This window comes from Cuculus canorus, chromosome 31, assembly GCF_017976375.1.
Source record: "Cuculus canorus isolate bCucCan1 chromosome 31, bCucCan1.pri, whole genome shotgun sequence".
Classification (NCBI taxonomy): Eukaryota; Metazoa; Chordata; class Aves; order Cuculiformes; family Cuculidae; genus Cuculus; species Cuculus canorus.
In genome coordinates this window covers 55,690-76,392 of record NC_071431.1, presented here as the reverse complement: position 1 = coordinate 76,392, position 20,703 = coordinate 55,690, and the positions used below count along the sequence as shown (strand labels likewise).

General features: G+C 60.6%; 2 protein-coding genes across 4 annotated transcripts; both read left to right on the top strand.

Annotated features, from left to right (window-relative positions):
- Positions 1–648: 648 nt before the first annotated feature.
- Positions 649–5,109, top strand: CSNK2B (casein kinase 2 beta). The gene is made up of 7 exons (XM_054051982.1): positions 649–700; positions 1,901–1,996; positions 2,095–2,197; positions 3,877–3,992; positions 4,064–4,139; positions 4,640–4,829; positions 4,922–5,109. Exons 2-7 carry the CDS (start codon positions 1,925–1,927, stop codon positions 5,010–5,012), a joined length of 648 nt encoding a protein of 215 aa, XP_053907957.1. The 5' UTR covers positions 649–700; positions 1,901–1,924; the 3' UTR covers positions 5,013–5,109.
- Positions 5,110–7,017: 1,908 nt separating this feature from the next.
- ABHD16A (abhydrolase domain containing 16A, phospholipase) lies at positions 7,018–19,868 on the top strand. Of its 3 annotated transcripts, XM_054052131.1 has the most exons (20): positions 7,018–7,140; positions 7,496–7,552; positions 7,802–7,868; positions 8,363–8,449; positions 9,155–9,240; positions 9,329–9,405; positions 10,057–10,152; positions 10,611–10,725; positions 11,730–11,831; positions 12,239–12,302; positions 13,647–13,696; positions 14,343–14,466; positions 15,533–15,637; positions 16,404–16,467; positions 16,583–16,639; positions 17,382–17,444; positions 18,167–18,240; positions 18,719–18,817; positions 19,254–19,300; positions 19,759–19,868. In XM_054052131.1, exons 1-20 carry the CDS (start codon positions 7,039–7,041, stop codon positions 19,840–19,842), a joined length of 1,620 nt encoding a protein of 539 aa, XP_053908106.1. In that variant the 5' UTR covers positions 7,018–7,038; the 3' UTR covers positions 19,843–19,868. The 3 variants fall into 3 exon arrangements, with proteins under 3 accessions (XP_053908106.1, XP_053908108.1, XP_053908107.1); XM_054052133.1 differs by lacking the exon at positions 10,057–10,152; XM_054052132.1 differs by lacking the exon at positions 16,583–16,639.
- The last annotated feature ends 835 nt before the right edge of the window (positions 19,869–20,703 follow it).

Here is a 20,703-nt window from a genome sequence, read left to right as displayed (position 1 = left end):
GTGGGGCAGGGGCCCATGGTGGATCTATGGGGCAGGATGAGGCTGTGGGGCAGAGACGGAGCTGTGGGGATACTGGGATGTGGGGCACGGGCCCGGGGCGGATCTATAGGGCAGGAAAGGGGCTATGGGGCGGGGCTGTGGGGCAGAGATGAGGCTATGGGGCAGGAATGTGGGGCAGAGCTAGGTATGTGGGCAGAGATATGGGGCAGGGATGGGACAGTGGAGCAGGGGCCTGGGGTGGATCTATGGGGCAAGGCTAAGGCTGCAGCCCTGAGTTCAGGACGGCGATGTGGGGCCAGGCTGGGGCCGCAGTGGGTCAGGCCCGGCCCTATGGGTCAGGCCCGCTGTGGGTCAGGGCCGCGCTCACCATAGAGACGCAGGCGACGCGTAGCAGAGCGGGCGCGGGCAGCGCATGCGCAGATGGGGGTGCGCCGCTGCTGAAGACTGTGCGCATGCGCTGTGCGTCCTCCTAGCCTACAGCTCCCAGCGTGCACTGCGGCCCCGGAAGCGGGGGGGCGTGGCTTAATCTGAGTGGGTGATGTTTTGAGGTCGAGTGGGAGGGACTTGGGTTAAGGGAGGGGATTTGGACGAAGGGGCGTGGTTTTACCTTCTATGGGCATGGTTGGGGCGGGGCCACGCACCCATCGTGCTCCTCGGCGGCGCATGCGCAGATCGGGCGGGATCGGGCCCTGAGCGAGCGGTGAGGGCTGAGGGGTCTGAGGGGGGGGACAGACGGGCATGGGAGTCTCGGAGGGGTCCTCGGGCGTCCTGGGGGAGTCCTGGGGGCCTAGGGAGGGTTTGAGGGAGACTGAAGGGGTTTTTTGGGAGTCCTGGGAGGGTTGGGGGGCTGAGGAGGGGCTTCAAAGGGTCTGGAGGGGGCGTTGAGGTCCTGAGGGAGGGCTTAAGGATCCGGGGAGGAGTTGAAGTGACAGGGAGCGGGGCTGGGGGGGGCTCAAGGGTGTTTTGTGGGGTTTTTGAGGGGCTGGTGGCGTCATTGGAGTGCGGGGGGTTTGAGGTGGCTGAGGGGGGGCTTCAAGGGCTTTGGGGGGGGCATTGGGGTCCTGAGGGGGGGGCTTAAGGGTCTGGGGAGGGATTGTGGTGGCTGTGGGGGGGCTTGAAAGGGCTTGGGGGGGTATTAGGGGCCTGGGAAGGGGTTGTGGGGTGCCGAGGATTTGGGGGGGGTCAGAGGGGGCTCAAGAGTTTGAGGGGTGCAGGGAGAGCTTTGGGGGGGGTATTGGGAGCAGGGCATGGAGAGGGCTTTAAGAGTTTTGGGGGTCCTAATGGGGCCATTGAAGGGCTGAGAAGAGATTGGGGGGGGTCAAGGGTCTTTTGGGGGGTCGTTGGAGTGGTTTGGGGGGGACATTAGGGTCTTGGGGGGGATTAGAGGGGGTCCTCAGGATGTCTGGGGGAGGGGATGATGGTGTCCTGGGGGGGGTTGTTTTAAGGGTCTGGAGGAGCCCTGATAGGACCATTGGTGTCCTGGGGAGTCTGGGGTGGAGTTGGGGGGTGCCGAGCAGCAAGGATTGGGGGTGGGGCCCAAAGGTTTTTTGGGGGGTCTCAGAGAGGTTGGGGAGGGCATTGGGGTCCTGTGGGGGCTCTGATGGGGCTGTTGGGGTCTGGGGGTGCTGGGGAGGGGTTAGGTGGGGCGCAAGGGTCTTTTGAGGGGTGCTGGGGGCCTTGAGTGGGGGGACTTGGGGTCCTGGGGGGGCCTGGGGAGGGCTTGGGGTGCCAGGGAGCGGGTTTTGGGGGGGGCTGTTCAAGAGTGTTTTGGGGGGTCCTGAGGGGTTTGGGTGGACTGAGAAGGGGCCTTCAAGGAGTCATGGGGGGGTTGTTGGGGTCCTGGGAGAGTTCTAATGGGGCCATTGGGGTCAGTCCCCCTCCCCCGTTTACCCCCCCCCAGGTCACCCCTGGCCCCCCTGGCACCATGAGTAGCTCCGAGGAGGTGTCCTGGATCTCCTGGTTCTGCGGTCTCCGCGGCAACGAATTCTTCTGCGAGGTGGGGGCCGTTCCCCCCATTTGCCCCCTTTCCCCTCACCCCGTTTGCCCCGTTCCCCCCCGCCATTTGTGACCCCCCCGTCTCCATGGGTGCCGCAGGTGGACGAGGATTACATCCAGGACAAGTTTAACTTGACGGGGCTCAACGAGCAGGTCCCGCACTACCGGCAGGCACTCGACATGATCCTCGACCTCGAGCCCGGTGTGGGGGTGCTTCAGGGCGCTTGGCGGTTGTTAGGGAGCATCTGACAAGTTTTGGTGGATTTGGGGGCATCTGAGAAGTTTTAGGGGGTGTTTGGGGTCATCTGAGAGGCCGTGTGGGTTGTTTGGGGAGGTTTGAGGCTCCCTGAGAAGGTCTGGGGGAGCGCTTGGGGAGGTTTGGGGTCATCTGAGAAGGCCTTGGGGGTGTTTGGGGACGTTCGGGGACCTCTGAGAGGGTTTGGGTGGTGTTCAAGGGCATTTGGAGGTGTTTGGGGATGTGTGAGAAGGTCTTGGGGGTGTTTAGGGACATTTGGGGCCCCCGAGAAGGTTTGAGGGGCGTATGGGGCCATCTGAGAAGGTCTTGGAGGCATTTGGGGAGGTTTGGGGCCATCCGAGAAGGTTTGAGGGGGGTTGTTTGGGGACATCTGAGAGGGTTTGGGGGATGATCAAGGGCATTTTGAGGTGTTTAGGGGCCTTTGGGGCCCCCTGAGAAGATCTTGGGGGCCCCTGAGAAGGTTTGAGGGGCATTTGGAGCCATTTGAGAAGGTTTGGGTGCGTCTGGGGTCCCCCAAGAAGCTTTGATGTCAGTTCTGGTCCGATTTTCGGGCGGTTTGGGGATGGTTAGAGGCATTTGGAGCCATTTTTGGCTCTGTTAGAGATTTCTTGGGATATTCTGGGTCTTTTGTGGCTGCTTTTGTGGAGCTTTGGGCTGATTTGAGGCCAATTTTAAGTAATCTGGGATATTTTAGGCTGTTTTGGGTTCCTTTGGGGGTGTTTGGGGGGATTCCTGTGTGGATTGGGCCACTTTGGGTTGGTTTCAGGGGAATTCCCTGCTGGCCAGGGCATTTGGGGGGATTTAGGGATGTTCCCGCCTGCCTGGGGGCGTCTCAGGCTCTTTAGGGGCGATTCCTGTTTGCATTGGGGCATTTTGCGCTGTTTTGGGGCATTTTGGACTGGGTTTTGGGGGATCCTATTTGGGTTGGAACATTTTAGGTTGGCTATAGATGTATTTTTTTCCACGTTACAGCATTTTGGAGTAGTTTTGAATAGATTGTGCCTGGATTGGGGCAGTTGAGACCAATTTTGGGGGGATTTTTTTCTTGGATTGGGGGACTTTGGGCTGATTGTGGGTAGTTTCTACCCGGATTTGAGCATTTGAGGCTGTTTTTGTATACATTCTGTCTGGATTGGGGCATTTTGAGCTGGTTTTGGGTTGATTCTTTTCTGGGTTGGGGCACTTTGGGCTGGTTTTGAGTAGATTCCTTCCGAACTCGGGGCGTTTGGGGCTGGTTTGGGGCAGATTCTGCCTGGATCAGGGGGTTGGGACTGATTTTGGGTGGATTTTGTTTGGATTGGGGCATTTTGGCCTGGTTTTGAGTGAATTTTGTGTGGATTGGGGTGTTTGGGGCTGTCTTTAGGTGGATTCCTTCCTGGATTAGGACATTTTAGGCTGGTTTTGGGTGAATTTGGGGTTGTTTCTATGGAATTCTGAGCTGCTTTCGGGTGTTTTGGGCTGGTTTTGAGTGGATTCTGCTTGGATTGGGACGTTTTGGGTGGTTCTGGGGGCGTTTGGGGCTAGTTTTGGGTGGATTCCCGTCCAGATCGGGGCTGGTTTGGGTTGGTTGGGGCTCTCGGGATGGATTCTGGCTCTGTTTTGACCCCCCTTTGCCCCCCCCCCAGATGAGGAACTTGAGGACAACCCCAACCAGAGCGACCTGATCGAGCAGGCGGCCGAGATGCTCTACGGCCTCATTCACGCCCGCTACATCCTCACCAACCGTGGCATTGCACAAATGGTGCGTGACCCCCTCCCGGGACTTCTCCCGCGGTTTGGGGCCCCCCTCTGATCCATTTCTGCCCCCCCCAGCTGGAAAAATACCAACAGGGGGACTTCGGGTACTGTCCCCGCGTCTACTGCGAGAACCAGCCCATGCTGCCCATTGGTGAGGGGGTGGTGGTGTTTGAGGGGGTTGGGGGGGGGCTTTTGGGGGTTTGGGGGAGCTTCGGAGGTGACTGAGGAGGCTTTTGGGGGGCACTGGGGGGCTTTTTGGGATCCTGGGGGGGTTTTGGAGGGGTCTTGGGGGACTTTGGAGGTACCTGGGGGGTTATAGGGGTCCAGGGGAGCTTTGGAGGTGATTGAGGGGGCTTTTGAGGAGTCCGAGGGGGGCCTTTGGAGGAGGCTGGGGGGCTTTGGGGGGTCTGGAGGGGCTTTGGAAGTGACCAAGGGGGCTTATGGGGTGTCTGAGGGGGTTTATGAGGTGTTTGGGGGAGGCCTTGTGGGGGTCCTGGGGGGGCTTTGGATGTGGCCAGTGAGGCTTTTGGGGGGTCCTGGGGGGCTCTTAGGGGTCTGGAGGGGCTTGGGGGGGGGACGTAGGGGCACTGGGGGGCGTCTGGGGGAGCTTTTTAACCCCCAACCCCTTCCCCCCGCTTTTTGCCCACCCAGGGCTGTCGGACATCCCCGGGGAGGCAATGGTGAAGCTTTATTGCCCCAAATGCATGGACGTCTACACCCCCAAGTCTTCGCGGCACCACCACACCGATGGCGCCTATTTCGGCACCGGTTTCCCCCACATGCTTTTCATGGTTCACCCTGAATATCGCCCCAAGCGCCCCGCCAACCAGTTTGTACCCAGGTCAGACCTCCCCCTTTCTTTCCTGCATCCCAAAATCCATTTCTGGTCCGTTGTTGTCTCTGGAACCTACTGATGACGCTTCCTTTTCATAGGCTCTACGGCTTTAAGATCCACCCCATGGCATACCAGTTGCAGCTCCAGGCCGCCAGCAACTTCAAGAGCCCCGTCAAAACCATTCGCTGAGACGGGGGGGCCCCCCAAAACGCCCCTGAAATTGTTTTCTTCTGCCTTTGTTGTTTTATTTCCCATGGATTTGACCCAAAAAGATGAAAAGATACAAGGAAGTGGAGAAAAACAATGTTTTTTTGAGGGGAGGCACTCCCAGAGATGGGGGAGAGGGACCCTAGGAGTCTGATTTGGGGGGGGCTTGGGATGTTTTGGGGTGTTTTGGGCTGGTTTGGAGTTGATTCAGAGCATTTTGGGGGTAACTTAGTTGGCTTTGGGGGCGATTTTGGTAGTTTTGGGGCAATTTGGGGTCTTTCTTGTCTGTTTTGGAAGTGATGTGGATTGGTTTGGGGCAGTTAAAGCGGGGTTGTGTGTTTTAGGATATTTTGGAGTGTCTTGGGCTGGTTTTAAGGTGAATTGGAGCATTTTGGGGCATTGTGGGGGGCATTTCAGGCTGCTTTTTGAGCAATTTGGGAGCATTTCTTGCTGGTTTAGTTGTGATTTGGACTGATTTGGGGCATTGGGACAGTTAAAGTGAGGTTGGGATATTATAGGACATTTTGGGGTATTTTAGGGTATTTGTAAGTTAGGGTATTTATAAGTTTATTTATTTTGGGAGTGATTTAGACTGTGTTGGGGGCATTGGGCTGGTTTGGGGGTTTGAGGCAGTTGGGGTAGGGTTGGGGTATTTTAGGGCATTTTGTGTTGTTTCAGGGCAGTTTTAAGTTGATTTGGAGCATTTTGGGGGCGGTTTAGGTGGATTTGGGGGATTTCAGGCTGCTTTGGGGACAATTTTAGCAGTCTTAGGACAATTTTGGGGGATTTCTGGTGGTTTCGGGGGATGATTTCGACCAATTTGGGGTATTTTGGGGCTATTTTTGGACTGTCAAAGGCAATTTTGGGGACAATGAGCTGCTTTGGAGGCATTTTGGGGCATTTTTAGGTGTTTTAGGGTAAATTGAGGTGGATCAGGGGGCATTTGGGGTGGGACTGGTGTTTTGCAGCGTTACCGCCTGGTTTGGGGGACAATTTAGGTGGTTTTGGGGCAATTTGAGTGGTTTTGGGGGTGACTTGAGCAGTTTGTGGGCTGGTTTTGACCAGTTTGTGACCTTTTAGGGTGGTTTTATGCCTTTTTGGGGGCAATTTGGGGACTCTCTGGCTGGTTTAGGGGCAATTTATGGTGATTTGGGGACGTTACAGGCCATTTTATGGTTAGTTTGTGGTGTTTGGGGCTCGTTTTAGGTTGGTTTGGAGCGTTTGAGGTCAGATTTGGCTGGTTTGAGCGATTTGGGCAATTTGGGGGAGTTTGGGGCCTTTGGGGGGGATTTGTGGGCGTTTTGGGGCATCTAGCAGTTTTAGGAGGCGTTTTGCACCGATTTGGGTTAATTTGACGCATTTTGGGGGCCCTTTGGGACCATTTTGGGGTCATTTTGCGCTGATTTGGGGGTACTTGAGGGGTTCCGCCCCTCCTGTTGCCACAGTAACGCCGCCATGTTGCCCCCCCCGTTGCTATGGAAGCGCGGGCGCGCCCTTAAGCCCCGCCCATCGCGGGTCACATGACCCGAAGACGAGACCCGTCAATCACGGGATCACGCGAACCGAGACCCCGCCTCCTCGCTCACGGGAGGCGTGGCCTCGCCTATCTCGCAAAGCCACGCCCCCTTGCCGTATGAGACCACGCCCCCTCACTCGTAGCCCCGCCCCTCGCACAGCCTAGCTCCTCGAGGCCTCGCTCCCGCTTATCCCTTTGCCACGCCCACTCGCTCGAAGCCCCGCCCACCGCACAAACCCCAGGCTACGCCCCTCAAAAGGCTACGGCTCTTCGAATATCAGCCCTGCCCCGTGGGGCTTTCTGCCGAGGTCCCGCCCTCTCCCCAAGGCCCCGCCCCATCTTCCATTGAGTCTCCGCCTCTTCCCTTGATACCCCTCCTGGCCCCGCCCCTTTCTCCTCAAGGTCCCGCCTCTACAACAGGCCCCGCCCCCCCTCCGACCGGAAGTCCCGCCCTCTCTCCCGGAAGTCTCGTCCGGCCACCCCGCCCCCGCCATGGCGCTGCTGCTGAGCTGCGTCTTGGGCCCGCGGCTCTACCGGGTGTATCGGGCCCGAGGGGCGGGGGGGGCGCGGGGGGAGCGCGGGGACGCGGGCTGGGTGAGCGGGGGGGAGTAGTTGGGAGGGGGAGGGATGGAGGGGGGAGGGTGAATGGGGGGGGGCATTTGGGGGTGTATTTTGGGGTTGGGGGGGCGACATGGGGGCTCCGTGGTGATGGGGGTGCGAGGGGTGTCCATGGTAACGGAGGGGGGGAGGGGAATTTGGAGCGGGGGGTGCTCTGGGTGAAGGGAGGGGAGCTGGGGGGGCAGCGGGAGGTGTAAAATGAGGAGAGGGAACAGGGGGTGCAAAATGAGGGGGAGGGAATGGGAATGGGAGGTGTGAAATAGGGGGGCAGCGGGGTGTGGAAAGTGAGGGAGGGAATAGGGAGTGTAAAATAGTGCCCCCCCTCCCCCAGGACTCTTACTACCAGCCGCGGGCACTGGAGAAGCACACAGACAGCGTCCTGGCGCTGGTGAGGGGGGGTCGGGGTTTGTGTGTCCCTCCAAATCTGGAGGGCCCTGCCCCCCCCCCCCCCCTTCCCCCCAAGAAGCAGGGGGTCACTTGTCTCCTTCTCCTTCACTGTGACACCCCCCCCCCCCCCCATGTCCCTACGTGCCCCCCGCAGGCCCTTAGACCCCCCCCCCAACCCAGGACCCCCCTTTAGGGCCCCCCCAGACTTGAGGGCCCCCCGCAGGCCCCCCCTGACCCAGTGTGCCCCTAGGCCTCGGTGCTCTGGTCGCTCTCGTACTATGTTTCCCCCCTCGCCATCTTCTACCTGTATCGAAAAGGTGGGGCGGCAACTGGGGGGAGGAAGGGTGGGGGGGTGGTTCTGGGGGGCCTGGGCTGGTTTGGGGGGCCCTGGGGGGTGGTTGGGGGTATGGGAGGGGCAGATGGGGGGTGGGGGGCAAGAAACTGTCACTGGGGGGGGTGTTCTGGTACAGAGGGGTGCTTGGGCTAGTTTTGGGGGCCAATGGGGGGTCTCTGGGGTTCGCTGGGCCCCACGGGGGGGGTCTCTGGGGTTTGGGGGGTTCCATCAACACAAAGGGGGGGTTCTGGGGTTTAGGGAGCCCCAAGGGTGGGGCTCTGGGGTTTGGGGGGACCCCGGGGGGGGTGTCTGTTCTGGTCCTTGGTGGGGAGGGTTAGGGTTTATTCCTGGGGAGGGGGGTTGAGCTGTTTTTGGGGGTCCTGGTGGTGGTCCGGGGGGGAAGAGGGTGCTGACGGGCAGATTGAGGGGGGGCCCAGAACAGGGTGGCTGTGGCAGTGACCACCGTGCCCCTCCCAGGGCTGCTGACCCTGTCACGGGTGGTGCCGCTGTCGCACTGCGCCGGCGCTGTGGCGCTGCTGCTGGCGGGGGTCGCCTGCCTGCGAGGTGAGGGGCCGCGGCCCTGCCCCCCGCTGCCCTACAGCACCCCCAGTTTTGTTGCCCCCATTTCCTTCCTCCCCCACCCCCCTTTCACCCCCGTTTTTTTGTTCTTACGGGTTTATTTTTTTCTGTTGTTTGCATTTTGTGCTGTTTGTTTGTCTGCACGTTTTTCACACGCCTTTGGTTTTACTGTTTCTCATTCAAATTTATTTTTGTTCTTCTACTTATATTTTTCCATCATTCTTTTCCGTTTCTGCTCCTGTTTCTTTCCCCATTTCCCCCTTCTCCTTCTATTTCCCCCATTTCTTCCCCGTTTTCCCCCCTTTCCCTTCCTTTCCCCCATTTCTCCCCCTATTTCCCCTTTTTCCCCAATTCCCTTCATTTCTCTTACTTTCCTCCCCATTTCCCCCATTTCCCTCTCTTCTCCTTCCATTCCCCCCCATTTTCCCCCATTCCCCCCTTCTTTCTCTTCCCCTTCTATTTCCCCATTTCCCTCTATTTCTTCTTTCCCCCACTTTGCTTTCCTTCCCTGCTATTTCTTCCCTGATTTCCCCCACTTCCCCCCCATATTTCTGCTCGTTCCCCCCCATTTTTTCCTATTTCTCCTTCCTCCTCCCCCACTTCCCCGCCATTTCCCCTTTATTTCTCTTCGCTTCCCCCCACCGTTTCCCCCCCATTTCCCCCCCTATTTTCACCCCTTTGCCCCCCCAGGCCTCGGCCGTTGGACGAACCCCCAGTACGTGGAGTTCATCTCAGTGTTGGAGCAGAGCCACCGCCTGGGCACCCCCGAGAGCAAGGTGGCCCCCCGAGACCCCCCCCAAACCCCAGAAACTCCCCCCTGGTGCGTTTGGGGGGGGGTCTCACCCCATCTTTTTCTCCCCCCAGCGCAAACTGAACCGTTATTCTTTCGATTTCCGGAGCTGGCCTGTCGACTTCTGCTGGGATAGCGATGGCCCTGCCTGGTGAGACCCCCCGGGACTCCCCTCGAGTCTTGGGGACCCCACTTTAACCCTGCTTTAACCCTATAAACTTTTCTGGGATCCCCCAACAACTCTCGGGACCCTCCTGGGATCCCTACAAGCCTTGGAGAGCCCCAGGGGACTCCTTTCGCAACCCTGGAGACCACTCTGGGGACCCCTCCAAACTCAGGGTACTCCTCGAGACCCTCACATAACCCTTAAGACCCCTCCAGGACACCCATATCAGTCTTGGAGACCTCCCCAGGATCCTCACAACCCTGCAGACCTCCCCAAGTGGTCCCTATAACCCTGGGGACCCACCTGGGATCCCCCCCAAACACTGGGGATCCCGCTGCCCCCCCCCCCCCCCCCCCCCCCCGCAAGCTCTAGGGGCACCCCCGAGCCTGATACAGTTTGGGGGCCCTGCCAGGACCCTGAGAACTTCTGAAGATATCCCCCGACCCCCATATAAATCTGGGGACCCCTCAGGATCCTCTTGTGAGCCTTGGGGAACCCCCTGGGAACCCCTGTAAACCCTGAGAGCCTCTTGGACCCTCCTCAGGCCCTCCCCAACCCTGGGGACCCCCCCTGAGACCCCCCGCGCGAGCCTCGGGGACCCCCCCGGGACCCCCCTGACCCCTGGTCCCATTGCAGGGGGGGGTCCCGCTCGGTGCCACTGCTGCGCCCCCGCCCCGAACCCCGCGAGCCCTGGTGGGGGCGGCTGATGGGGGCCCCGGGGCGCCTCGGCAGGTGAGGGGGGCGGGGCAAGGGGAAGGGGAAGGGGGCGGGGCAAGGGGGTGAGAGGCCTGAGGAGGAGGTGGGGCCAACGGTGTAGGGGTGGAGTCGGTGGTAAAGGGGTGTGGCCAGTGGAGAGGGGGCGGGGCACAAGTGTGGCGCGGGACTAGGGATGAGAGGGGTGAGGCCAAGGGAGGGGGTGGAGCCATGGGAGGGAGGCTCGCTGGGAAAGGGCGTGGCCAATAGGAGAGAGGCGGGGTTAATAAAAAAGAGGCGGGGTTGGCTTGAGAGGCAGGGACAAATGAGGCAGGGGAGGGGGTGGGGTAAATGGAAAGGGGGTGTGGTCAAGGGAAGGAGGGGGTTAATGGGAGGGCAGAGCTATGGGAGAGGATGCAGCTAACGTGAGAGGGGCGGGGCTAAGGAGTGGGTGGAGCCTCCGAGGGGCCCCATCTGCCCCCCCTTTCCCCCCCCAGGCTGATTCTGGCGCGGACGCTGGGCCGGAGGCTGCTCTTCCCGGGCTCCGTGCGGCTGCTGCAGCGAGCGCTGCTGCCCACCCTGCTGCAGGGCCAGGCGCGCCTCGTCGAGGAGGTGAGACCCCCCAGACAGCCCCGGGACACCCCCAGAGGGCACCAGGAGCCCTGAAAACTTCCTCGAGAGCCCCAAAACAGCCCAAGGACCCCCCAAACATCCCTGAGAACCCCCCAAACTGCCCTGAGAGCCCCCAAACCCACCCTGCTGCAGGGGCAGGCGCACCTTGTCGAGGAGGTGAGACCCTAAAACAGCCCTGAGAGCCCCCCAGACGGCACCAGGAGCCCCAAAACAGCCTTGAGATCTCTGCCAAACATACCTGAGAGACCCAAAACAGCCTTGAGAGCCTCGTGCTGCACTATGAGCCCTGAACTGCCCCATGAGACCCCCTCAAAACAGTCCTGAGCCCCAAGACCCACCCTGCTGCAGGGCTGGGTGTGCTTTGCTAAGAAGATGAGATCCCCAAAACAGCCCTGAGAGCCCCAGAAAACAGTCTTGAGACCGCGAAAACAGCTTTGAGCTCCCCCAAAACAATCCTGAGACCCCCAAAACAGTCCTGCCATGCCCAGAATCAGCTCTGAGTACCCCAAAACAGCCTTGAGATCTCTAAAATCAGCTCTGAGCGCTCAAAACCGTTTCTGAGATTCCAAAAATCAATGTTGAGAACCCTTGAAACAGCAGTGAGTGCGGCAAAACAGCTCTGAGAACCTTAAAACGAGTCCTGAGCAGTCAAGACTATTAGTGAGACTCCAAAAAATTCTTTTGAGACTCCCCAAAATGCATCTGAGAGCCCCCAGAACAGCCCTGAGTGCCCCAAAATAGCCCTGTGATCCCCCACAGCAGCCATGAGATTCCTAAATCCCCACCTTGAGCCCCAAAACAATGCTGAGTTTCCTAAACTGAACCTTGAGCCCTAAAACAGCCCCTGAGCCCCCCAAAACACCCATGTTGACCCCCCCAAACCCCACCCTGAGCCCCCAAAACAGCCCCTGAGCCTCCCAAGAATAGATCTTGAGGTCGGAACTCCCACCCTGAGCCCCCCAAAACCCCTCCTGCCCCCCCAGTTTGACGGGCAGCGGGCGAAGCTTCTGGCGTGCGATGGCAACGAGATCGACACCATGTTCATCGACCGGCGTGGAGGCAGCGACCCCCGGGGCAGCACCTTGGTCTGGGGGGGCTATGGGGCTGGGGGGGGTCTATGGGGCATCTGTGGGGTTGGGGAGAGGGTAGGGGGATGTCTCTGGGGCTGTGAGGGGGGCGGGGGGCCATGAGGCTGGAGTGAGCTTTTAAGGGGAGTTGTACGAGGCTGGGGGGGGTCTATGGAGCTGGGAGAGGGGTTGTGGGGCTGGGGGTTGTGGGGAGGGGTGCTGTGGGGGATTCTGTGGGGCTGGGGGGGAAGCTTAGGTGGGGGCTGGGAGGGGGTGTCTGAGGGGTTAAGGGGATCTGTGGGGTTTGGAGTCCGGGGGGGGGGTTGCTGTAAGGGGGTTTCTGAGGGGCTGCAGGGGGGTTCTGTGGGGCTGGGGGGTGTCTGTGGGGCTGGGGGGGCTGTGACTCCCCTCAATTTCCCCCGCAGGTCATTTGCTGCGAGGGCAACGCCGGCTTCTACGAGGTCGGGTGCCTCTGCACCCCCCTGGAGGGTGCGGACCCACACACCTGCCCCACAGCGACTCCCTGCCCTATAGCAGCCCGCTGCCCCATAGCGGTCCCCTGCCCCATGGAGACCGTGCCCCATGGCAGCCCCATACCCTATAGTGATTCTCTGCCCCATGGAATATCTTTGCTCTATGGAGACCTGCCGGCCCCATAGCGATCCGCTGCCCCATAGAAAACCTGCTTGCCCCGTAGAGACACTGCTCTGTGGAGTCCTCCTTTGTGCCATTGATTCTGTGCCCCATAGAGACTTCCTGGCCCCATAGAGATTTCTTGTGCTCCATTGGGACACCCATATCTCACACAGTTCGTCCTGGTCCATAGCGTCGTTGCCCCATAGAGACTCTGCCCCATAGAGACTTTGCTCCATAGGTGCTGCCACCGCATAGAAACTCCTGTACTCCATGGAGCCACCCCTGCCCCACGGAGATCCTGCTGCCCCATAGAAACCCTGCCCAGGGCCCCCGTGCCCCATAGAGACTCCTTTGCCCCATAGAGGCATTGCCTCATAGATAGTGTCGTGCCCCATAGAAAGTTTGTTTTACAGAGAGCTATAGGGACCCACCCCATAGAGGCTCTGCCCCACAGAGACTTCTTTATAGGGATCTGTTTGCCCCATAGAGACCCCCAACCCCCACAAAGATTTGATTTTGCCCTATAGAAGTCTTTGCAGGCGCTTCTTTACCCTATAGATTCTGCCCCATAGAGCTTTTGGCCAATAGGGACTCTTATCAGCCCCATAGAGGTTCTTTGCCCCATAGGAACACCCCCAGTGCCCCCCCGCCCCATAGAAAGCCCCATATAGGCCCCCACTTGTGCCCCATAGAGCACTCTCTGCCCCACAGAACACCCCCTTTGTGCCCAAGAGAGCCCATCATGCACCCCATGGGGCGCCCCAGCCCCACAGAGCCCCCCCTGGCCCCCCCCATATCCTCCTGCAGCCCCACAGAGACCCCCCCAGCCCCATGGAACCGTCCCCATATTCCCCCCATGTCCCCCCTCCAGCCCCATGGAGACCCCCCCCAGCCCTACAAAGCCCCCCCATATCCCCCTTCCAGCCCCACAGAGCCCCCCTCAGGCCCCCCATTTCCCCCCCCTCAGCCCCATGGATCGTTCTGGCACACAGCAGGGCTGGGGGGGGGGGGGGCGGGCTCAGCCATGTTAAATTTGGGGGGGTAGGGGTGTGGTTTTTTCCTTTGTTTTTGATGGGATTTGGCTTTGATTTCTCCATTTTTTGGGGGGAAATCTTTGTTTTGCTCCCCCCAGTTCTGGGGGGGCTCTGGGGACCCAGAGTGGGGGTGATCCCCCCTGTTTTGCTCCCCCCTCCTTAGCCGGTTACTCTGTCCTGGGCTGGAATCACCCTGGATTCTTCGGCAGCACCGTGAGTCCTGACCCCCGACCCCAACGGTTTTAGGGTCCCCCCCCTGGGTTTTGGGGTCCCCCCGACTGCCCCATGGCATTTTGGGGAGGAGAAGTGTTTGTGGGGGGGAAAGGCGTTTTGGGGGTTCCCCCTGACAGCTCCTTTGCATTTGAAGGAAAGGGAAGTGTTTTGGGGGTCTCCCCTGACCCCCCCCCCCGATGGCTTTGGGGGTACTCACCCATGTTTTGGGGCTCTCCCTGGATTTGGGCCTCGCCATATTTCTGAGTTTGCTCCCAGTTTGCCGCCCCCCAGTCCCCAGTTCTGGGGTTCCTCAGGGTTTGAGCCCACCCCCGCCACAGATTTTGGGGCTCCCTCACCCTTCCCGGGTTTTGCCTCCCCCCCTGTTTCTAGGTCTCCTCGCAGTTTGCCCCCCCAGAATCTGCAGTTGTTTTGGGGTCCCTTGGGGTTTGAGGTCCCCCCCTGGATTTTGGAGACCTCCCTTTGGATTTGGGCCCCCCAATATTTCTGGGTCCTCTCCCAGTTTGCCCTCCTCAATCCCCAGTTGTTCTGGGGTCCCTCAGGGTTTTCGCCCCCGCCATCCTGGGTTTTGCCCCCCCCAACCCAGTTTCCAGGTTTTGGGGCCCTCCCTGACCCCCCTGTGTTGCAGGGGGTGCCGCTGCCGCAGAGCGAGGCCAACGCCATGGACGTGGTGCTGCGATTCGCGCTGCAGCGCCTGCGCTTCCCCCCCCAACGCATCGTCGTCTACGCTTGGTCCATCGGCGGCTTCACTGGTCAGTACTGGGAGGCACTGGGAGGGTACTAGAGTGACTTTGGGGGACACGGAGGAACCGGGAGGCGCTGAGGAGAGCACTGGGGTGACTGGGAGAGATTTGGGGGCGCTGATGGGGATTTGGGGGGCACTGGAGTGATTTTGGGGGACACTGGGAGGCACTGGGAGAGACTTGGGGAGGTTGTGGGTGATTGGGGGGGCACTGGGAAGGGCTTTGGAGGGCAGTGGGAAGGACGGGGAAAGACTGGGGTCACTGGAGTGGCTTTGGGGGGCACTGGGAGAGACTGGGGGCAGAGCATCCACTATGCGTGGTTTATCAGTGATTTTGCTGGTGAGCACTGGGAGGGACTGGGTGGGGGGTTTGGGGTGACTGGGAGGCACTGAGAGGGGCTTTGGAGGGACTGGGGAGTACTGGGAGGCACTGGAGCGACTTTGGGGGGCAGTGGGAGGGGCTTTGGGGGGCACTGGGAGCACTTCGCACATTTTGTACCCCAAGGCACATATTGGGGGGGAAGAAGGGTCCCCCTCTCATTTTGGGATCTCTCTCCCATTTAGGGATTCCCCCCTCGACTCTGGGGTGTCCCCCCCTTCCTCCCCCCATTTTGGTGTCCCCCCCTGCTTTGGGGACCCCCCGAACCCCCTTTGTTTCCCCCCATTGTGGACAGCCATTTTGTACCCCAAGGCATGGGGGGGGAAGAAGGGGTCCGCTCACACTTTGAGGATTTCCCTTCCCATTTGGGGGTTCCCCCCCATTCTGGGATTCTATTCTCCACTCTGGAGTGTCCCCCCCATCTCTGCCCCCATTTCGGGGCCCCCCCCTGCTTTGGGCCCTTGCTGAACCTCCTCCTTTATGTGTTGTACCCAAAGTTGTGCGACGAGAAGGAAAAAGGGGTCTTCTCACGCTTTGGGGGTTCCCCTCTCATTCTCCGATCTCTCCACACGGGTGGCCTTTTTGTACCTCAAGGCATGTGATGGAGGGGAAGAAGGGGTCCTCTCACACATTTTGGGGTTCCCCCTGGACTCTGGGGATCCCCTTGACCCCCCTTTCTCCTCTCCTTTCCCCGCAGCCACCTGGGCGGCCATGTCGTACCCCGAGTTGGGGGCGCTCGTCCTCGACGCCTCTTTTGACGATGTCCTGCCCCTCGCGCTCAAAGTGTTGCCGCGGAGCTGGAGTGAGTCACCCCGAAAACGGGGGCACCCCAAAACCTCCCTCAACTTCCCCTGGGACCCCCCCAAACCTCTGTCATTCTCCCCCCTCCGCCCCGAATCCCCCCAGTTCCCCCCCCAAAATGCTTCCAATCCCACAGAATTCTGAAGTGCTGCTGTGGGTCACCCCAAAAACGGGGGCATCTCAAAAATGGGAACTCCCCCAAACCTCTTGGACCCCAAAACCCTCTGCCCTCCCCGCAAACTCTCTGGGACGCACCCAATCCCCCCCAGGACCCCCAAACCCTTCAGAATCACCCTGTCCCCCCCAAAAAAAAAATCCTCTAGGACCCCCAACCCCCTCTGGGGACCCCCAAAAACTCTTTGGGACCCCCCCCAACCCTCCCCCCAGACCCCAAAACCCTCTGCGTCCACCCGCAAATCCTTTGAGACCCCTAAACCCCCCCAGAACCACCAAACCCTCCAGAACCCCCCAAAAACCCTCTGAGACCCCCCCTAAAACTCCCCATGACGCTCTCAGATCGCCCCCAAACCCCCTGGGATCTCCTCAACACCCCCAGACTTCCCCCTCAGGTCCCCCAAACTCTCCGGAACCACTGACCCCCACCCAAAAAACCCTCTGGGATACTCTCTCCCTCCCCGCCCTGCCCCAAGACCCGAAAACCCTCCAGAACCATCCCCCCCCTTCCATACCGCTCTAGGACCCCCGAAACCCCCTGGGGACCCCCAAAACTCTTTGGGACACCCCCCCATTAACCCCGCATTACCCAGGTAATCTGGTGACGCGGACGGTGCGGGAACATTTGAACCTCAACAACGGGGAGCAGCTCTGCAGGTATCGGGGTCCTCCTCCCTTTTGGGGATCCCCCCCCAGTTTTGAGGTCCCATGGGGGGGTGGGGGTTGCTTTGTGGACCCCCCCAGCCCCCCCTTTTCTGTGCCCCCCCGCCAGGTACCAGGGGCCGGTGCTGCTGGTGAGGAGAACGAGGGACGAGATCATCACCACCACGTGGGTGCCCGGAACGGCGTCCCCACAAAAATGGGGACCCCTCCAAAGCTCTGGGATCCCCCCCCAAGCTCTGGGACCCTCAAATGGGGGACACTTTGAACCCCAGGACTCCAAAACCGGGGATTTCTTTAACTTCAGGGACCTCTAAATGGGGGACCCACAAACCATGGGATTCCAAAATCTCTGAACCCCCAAAATGGGGACCCTCTAAACCTTGAGACCCCTGAAATGGGGCCTCCTCTCAAACCTTGGAATCGCTTCAAACCCTGGAACCCCCCCAAACTCTGGGGCCCCCCTAAAATGGAGGCTCCCCCAAACCCCTGGGACCCCTGAAATGGGGACCCCCTATATTTCAGAAGCCTGAAAATGAGTATCCCTTGACTCCTTAGGGCTCCCTAAAGCCTGGGCCACCCCAAACTCTGGGATCCCTAAAAAGCGGAGTTTTTGAACTTCTGGGACTCCCTAAATGGGGACCCCTGAAATGGGGACTCCCCAAGCCCTAGGACCTGCAAACCGAGGACCCCCAAACCACGAGACCCCCAAAATGGGGACCCATTGAACCCCTGGGACCCCCAAAATGAGGAATTCTTGAATCTTTCAGACCCCCAAAATGGGGACCTCTCGAAACCCAGGACCCCAAAATAGGGAATTCTTGAACCCCTGCCCCCCACAAAATTTGCGGTCTCCCCCAAACCCCCTTTTGCCCGCCTCCGACTGAGGCCCCCCTGTTTTTGCCCCCCAGGACTCCCGACGACATCGGCTCCAACTGCGGCAATGAACTGCTGCTGCGGCTGCTGAGGCACCGGTGAGGGGGGGGCAAAAGGGGGGGGCCGGCCGGTGAAAAGGGGGGGTCTAGGAGGGTAGAAAGGGTCCGGGGGGGACAGAAATGGTTGTCTGGGGGTGTAAAAAGGAGCCTAGAGGAAAAGAAATGGGGGTAAGGGGAGTAGAAAGGGGGTTTTGGGGTCAGAGGGGTCGTGAGAAAGGATAGGGGGGGCAAAATCAAGGGTTTGGGTGGGTAAAAAAGGGGCCTGAGGAGTAAAAAGGGGTTTGGGGAGGTAAAAAAGAGTCTGAGGGGAATAAAAAGGAGACTCAGGGGGCAGAAATGGGGTTTGGGGGGCAGCAATGGGAGAGTGGGGCATAAAAACGGAGACGGCAGGACCAGAACTGGGGATCTGGGGGGGTATAGTGGGATCTGGGGGGGGCAGAAAAGGGGTCTGGGGGGGGTAAAAATGGGTCTGAGGGGGGCAGAAATGGGGGTTTGGGGGGGTAAAAGCTGAGGCTACGGGGGTCTGGGGGGTAGAAATGGGAGTTCGGGGGGGTAAAAAGGAGTGTAGGGGATAAGAAGGGGTCTGGGGGTGGGAGGGGGGCAGAAATGGGGGTTTGAGGGAGTGAGAGGAGGTTTGAGGGAGCAAAAAAGGGTGTGGTGGCAGAAAAGGGTGTTTGAGGGGATGAGAAATGGTGTGTGGGGCAGCCGTGGGGCAGCCGTGGGGCGTGGGTGCGAGCGCGTGGGGCCGCTGTCTCCTCCAGGTACCCCCGGGTGATGGCGGGCGAGGGCGCGGCTGTGGTCCGTGAGTGGCTGGAGGCGGCCCCGGCCGAGCAGAGTGAGGCCCCTGCGACCCACACGTGTGGGGCGGGACACGGGGCTCTGACCCCCATGTGTGGGATGGGATGGGGGGCGGGATGCGGGGCCCTGACGACCGTGTGTGGAGTGGGACGTGGGGCTCTGACCCCCACGTGTGGGGCAGAAGGAAGATGTGGGGTAGAGGGAATGTGTAGGAGGTCTGTAGGGCTCTGACCCACACGTGTGGGGTTCTGACCCTCGTATGTGAGGCATAGGGGCTCTGACCCCCATGCGTACGGTGGGACGTGGAGCTCTTCACTCCCATGTGTGGGGCGGGATGTGGGGCGGAATGTGGGGCCCTGACTCCCAGATGTGGGGCGGGATGTGAGAGACTGATTTGCACGTGTGAAGCACAGGAAGGGCGTGGGGGGGTTTGTGGGGCTCCGACCCCAATGTGTGGGGCACAGGGGATCTGTAGGGGGGTCTGTAGCTCTCTGACCCCCATGTGTGGGGCACAGGCGCGGTGGCCGCCCGCTGCCCCATGGATGAGCGCTGGTGCCGCGAGACGCTGAGCGCCTTCGCTGGGGACCGAGACCCCCAGTTCCCGTGGGGCCTGGGTGAGGCGCCGTGGGGCAGCTGGGGGGCTGTGGGGCAGCTGGGGCGCTGTGGGGCAGCCTATGGGGCAGGGGACCTGTGGGGCAGCTTATGGGGGGGGGCTGGGGGCAGTCTATGGGGCAGCCTCAGTTGGTTATGGGGCTCGGGGAGCTGGGAGGGAAGTGTGGGGCAAGTTATGGGGCAAGGCAGGCTGTGGGGCAGCTTGGGGGGTGGAGGGGCTGGAGAAGGGCTATGGGGCAGCCTATGGGGCAGGGGGGTGGCTGTGGGACAATGAGAGCTATGGGGCAGCCAGGCAGGGGGGGTTGTCCATGGGGGGGCTATGGGTGAACCTGTGGGGCACCTGAGGGGGGCTGTGGGGCAGCCCATGGGGCTTTGGGGGGGTCTGTGGGGCAGCTTATGGGTCAGGACCCCCCCCCCCCATTACCCTTTCCTCCCAAGGTGAGGAGCTGCACCCGGAGCAGCGGCGGCAGTTGGCGCTTTTCCTGGTGAGACCCCAACCCCCTCTTTGCCCCTCGTGGGGGGGGTGTTGGAAATGGGGGCGCAGGGGGGGGGCCGCGCAGGGCCTGACCCCCTGTTTTTTCTCTTTCATTTCCTCATCTGCCCCTCCCCCTTTGCCCCATTTCTTCTCCCTCCCCCCATTTATCTTCTCCCCCCTTTCCCCTTTCCCCCCTCCCCTTTCCCCCCTCCCCTTTTTCCCTTTCCCCTTTTCCCCCTTTTCCCGCTCCTCTTTTCCCCTCTCCCCCTTTTCCCCTCTCCCCTTTTCCCCTCTCCCCCTTTTCCCCTCTCCCCCTTTTCCCTTCTCCCCTTTTCCCTTCTCCCCTTTTCCCCTCTCCCCCTTTTCCCCTTTCCCCCTTTTCCCCTTTCCCCTTTTCCCTTCTCCCCTTTTCCCCTCTCCCCTTTCCCCCCTTTTCCCCTCTCCCCTTTCCCCCTCTCCCCCCCTCAGGCCCAGCAGCACCTCCAGGATTTTGAGGCGTCTCACTGCTCGCCCCTCCCTCCCCAGGCCTTCCGCCCCCCCCGGGCCCTGTGACCCCCCCACTCCCCACTCATTAAAGTTATCATTTCTTTTGTACCCACGTCTTAATTAATGAGGGGGAGGGGGGAGTTCAGCTTTTTGTTAATGAACAGACAGAGCTTAAAAATGGAGGGGTGACCTCAAAATGGGGCGGGGTCCTAGTGCCCCCCCGCCCTGTAGGTCCATGGGGGGGATTTAGGGGGTCCCAGTGCCCTTCCCCCCCCCCCCCCGCCCCCCCCCGTGGGTCCCATTTGGGGCCTGGAGGGGGGGTGACTGGGGCCTCAGGGTGGGGGTTGGGGGTCCCCAGGTCGCGGGGGGGCACAGTTTGGAGGATCCTGGGGAGGTGGGGAGGGCAGTTGTGGGGCCAGGGGGAGCAGTTGGGGGGCAGTTGTGGGGCGGGGGGCTTCCCGGGCTTGAGCCGCCCCCATCGCCGCTTTGGCCTCATCATCCTCAGGGTCTGACTGGGACACACAGGGAACCCTCTTACTGGGGACCCCCCCACTGGACCCCATCACTGGGAGGCCCCCTTACTGGGACCCCAAATCAATGGAGACAGCCCCTTACTGGGACGCCCCCCCTCTTACTGGGATCCCACACTGGGACCTCCCTGGAGCTAGACCCCCCCCTTACTGGGAATCACCTTACTGGGACCCATCCCGCCCTTACTGGGACCCCCAACTTAATGGGAACCCTCTTACTGGGACCCTTCCCTTAGTGAGACCCCCTTACTGGGATCCCTCCTTTACTGGGACTGGGGGCGCTGGGCTCTACTGGGAGGATCCAGACTGGGGGAAATGGACTTACTGGGGGCACTGGGCTTTACTGGGAGAGGCGTGACTCGGAACGCTGGTCCTTACTGGGAGCACTGATCCTTAC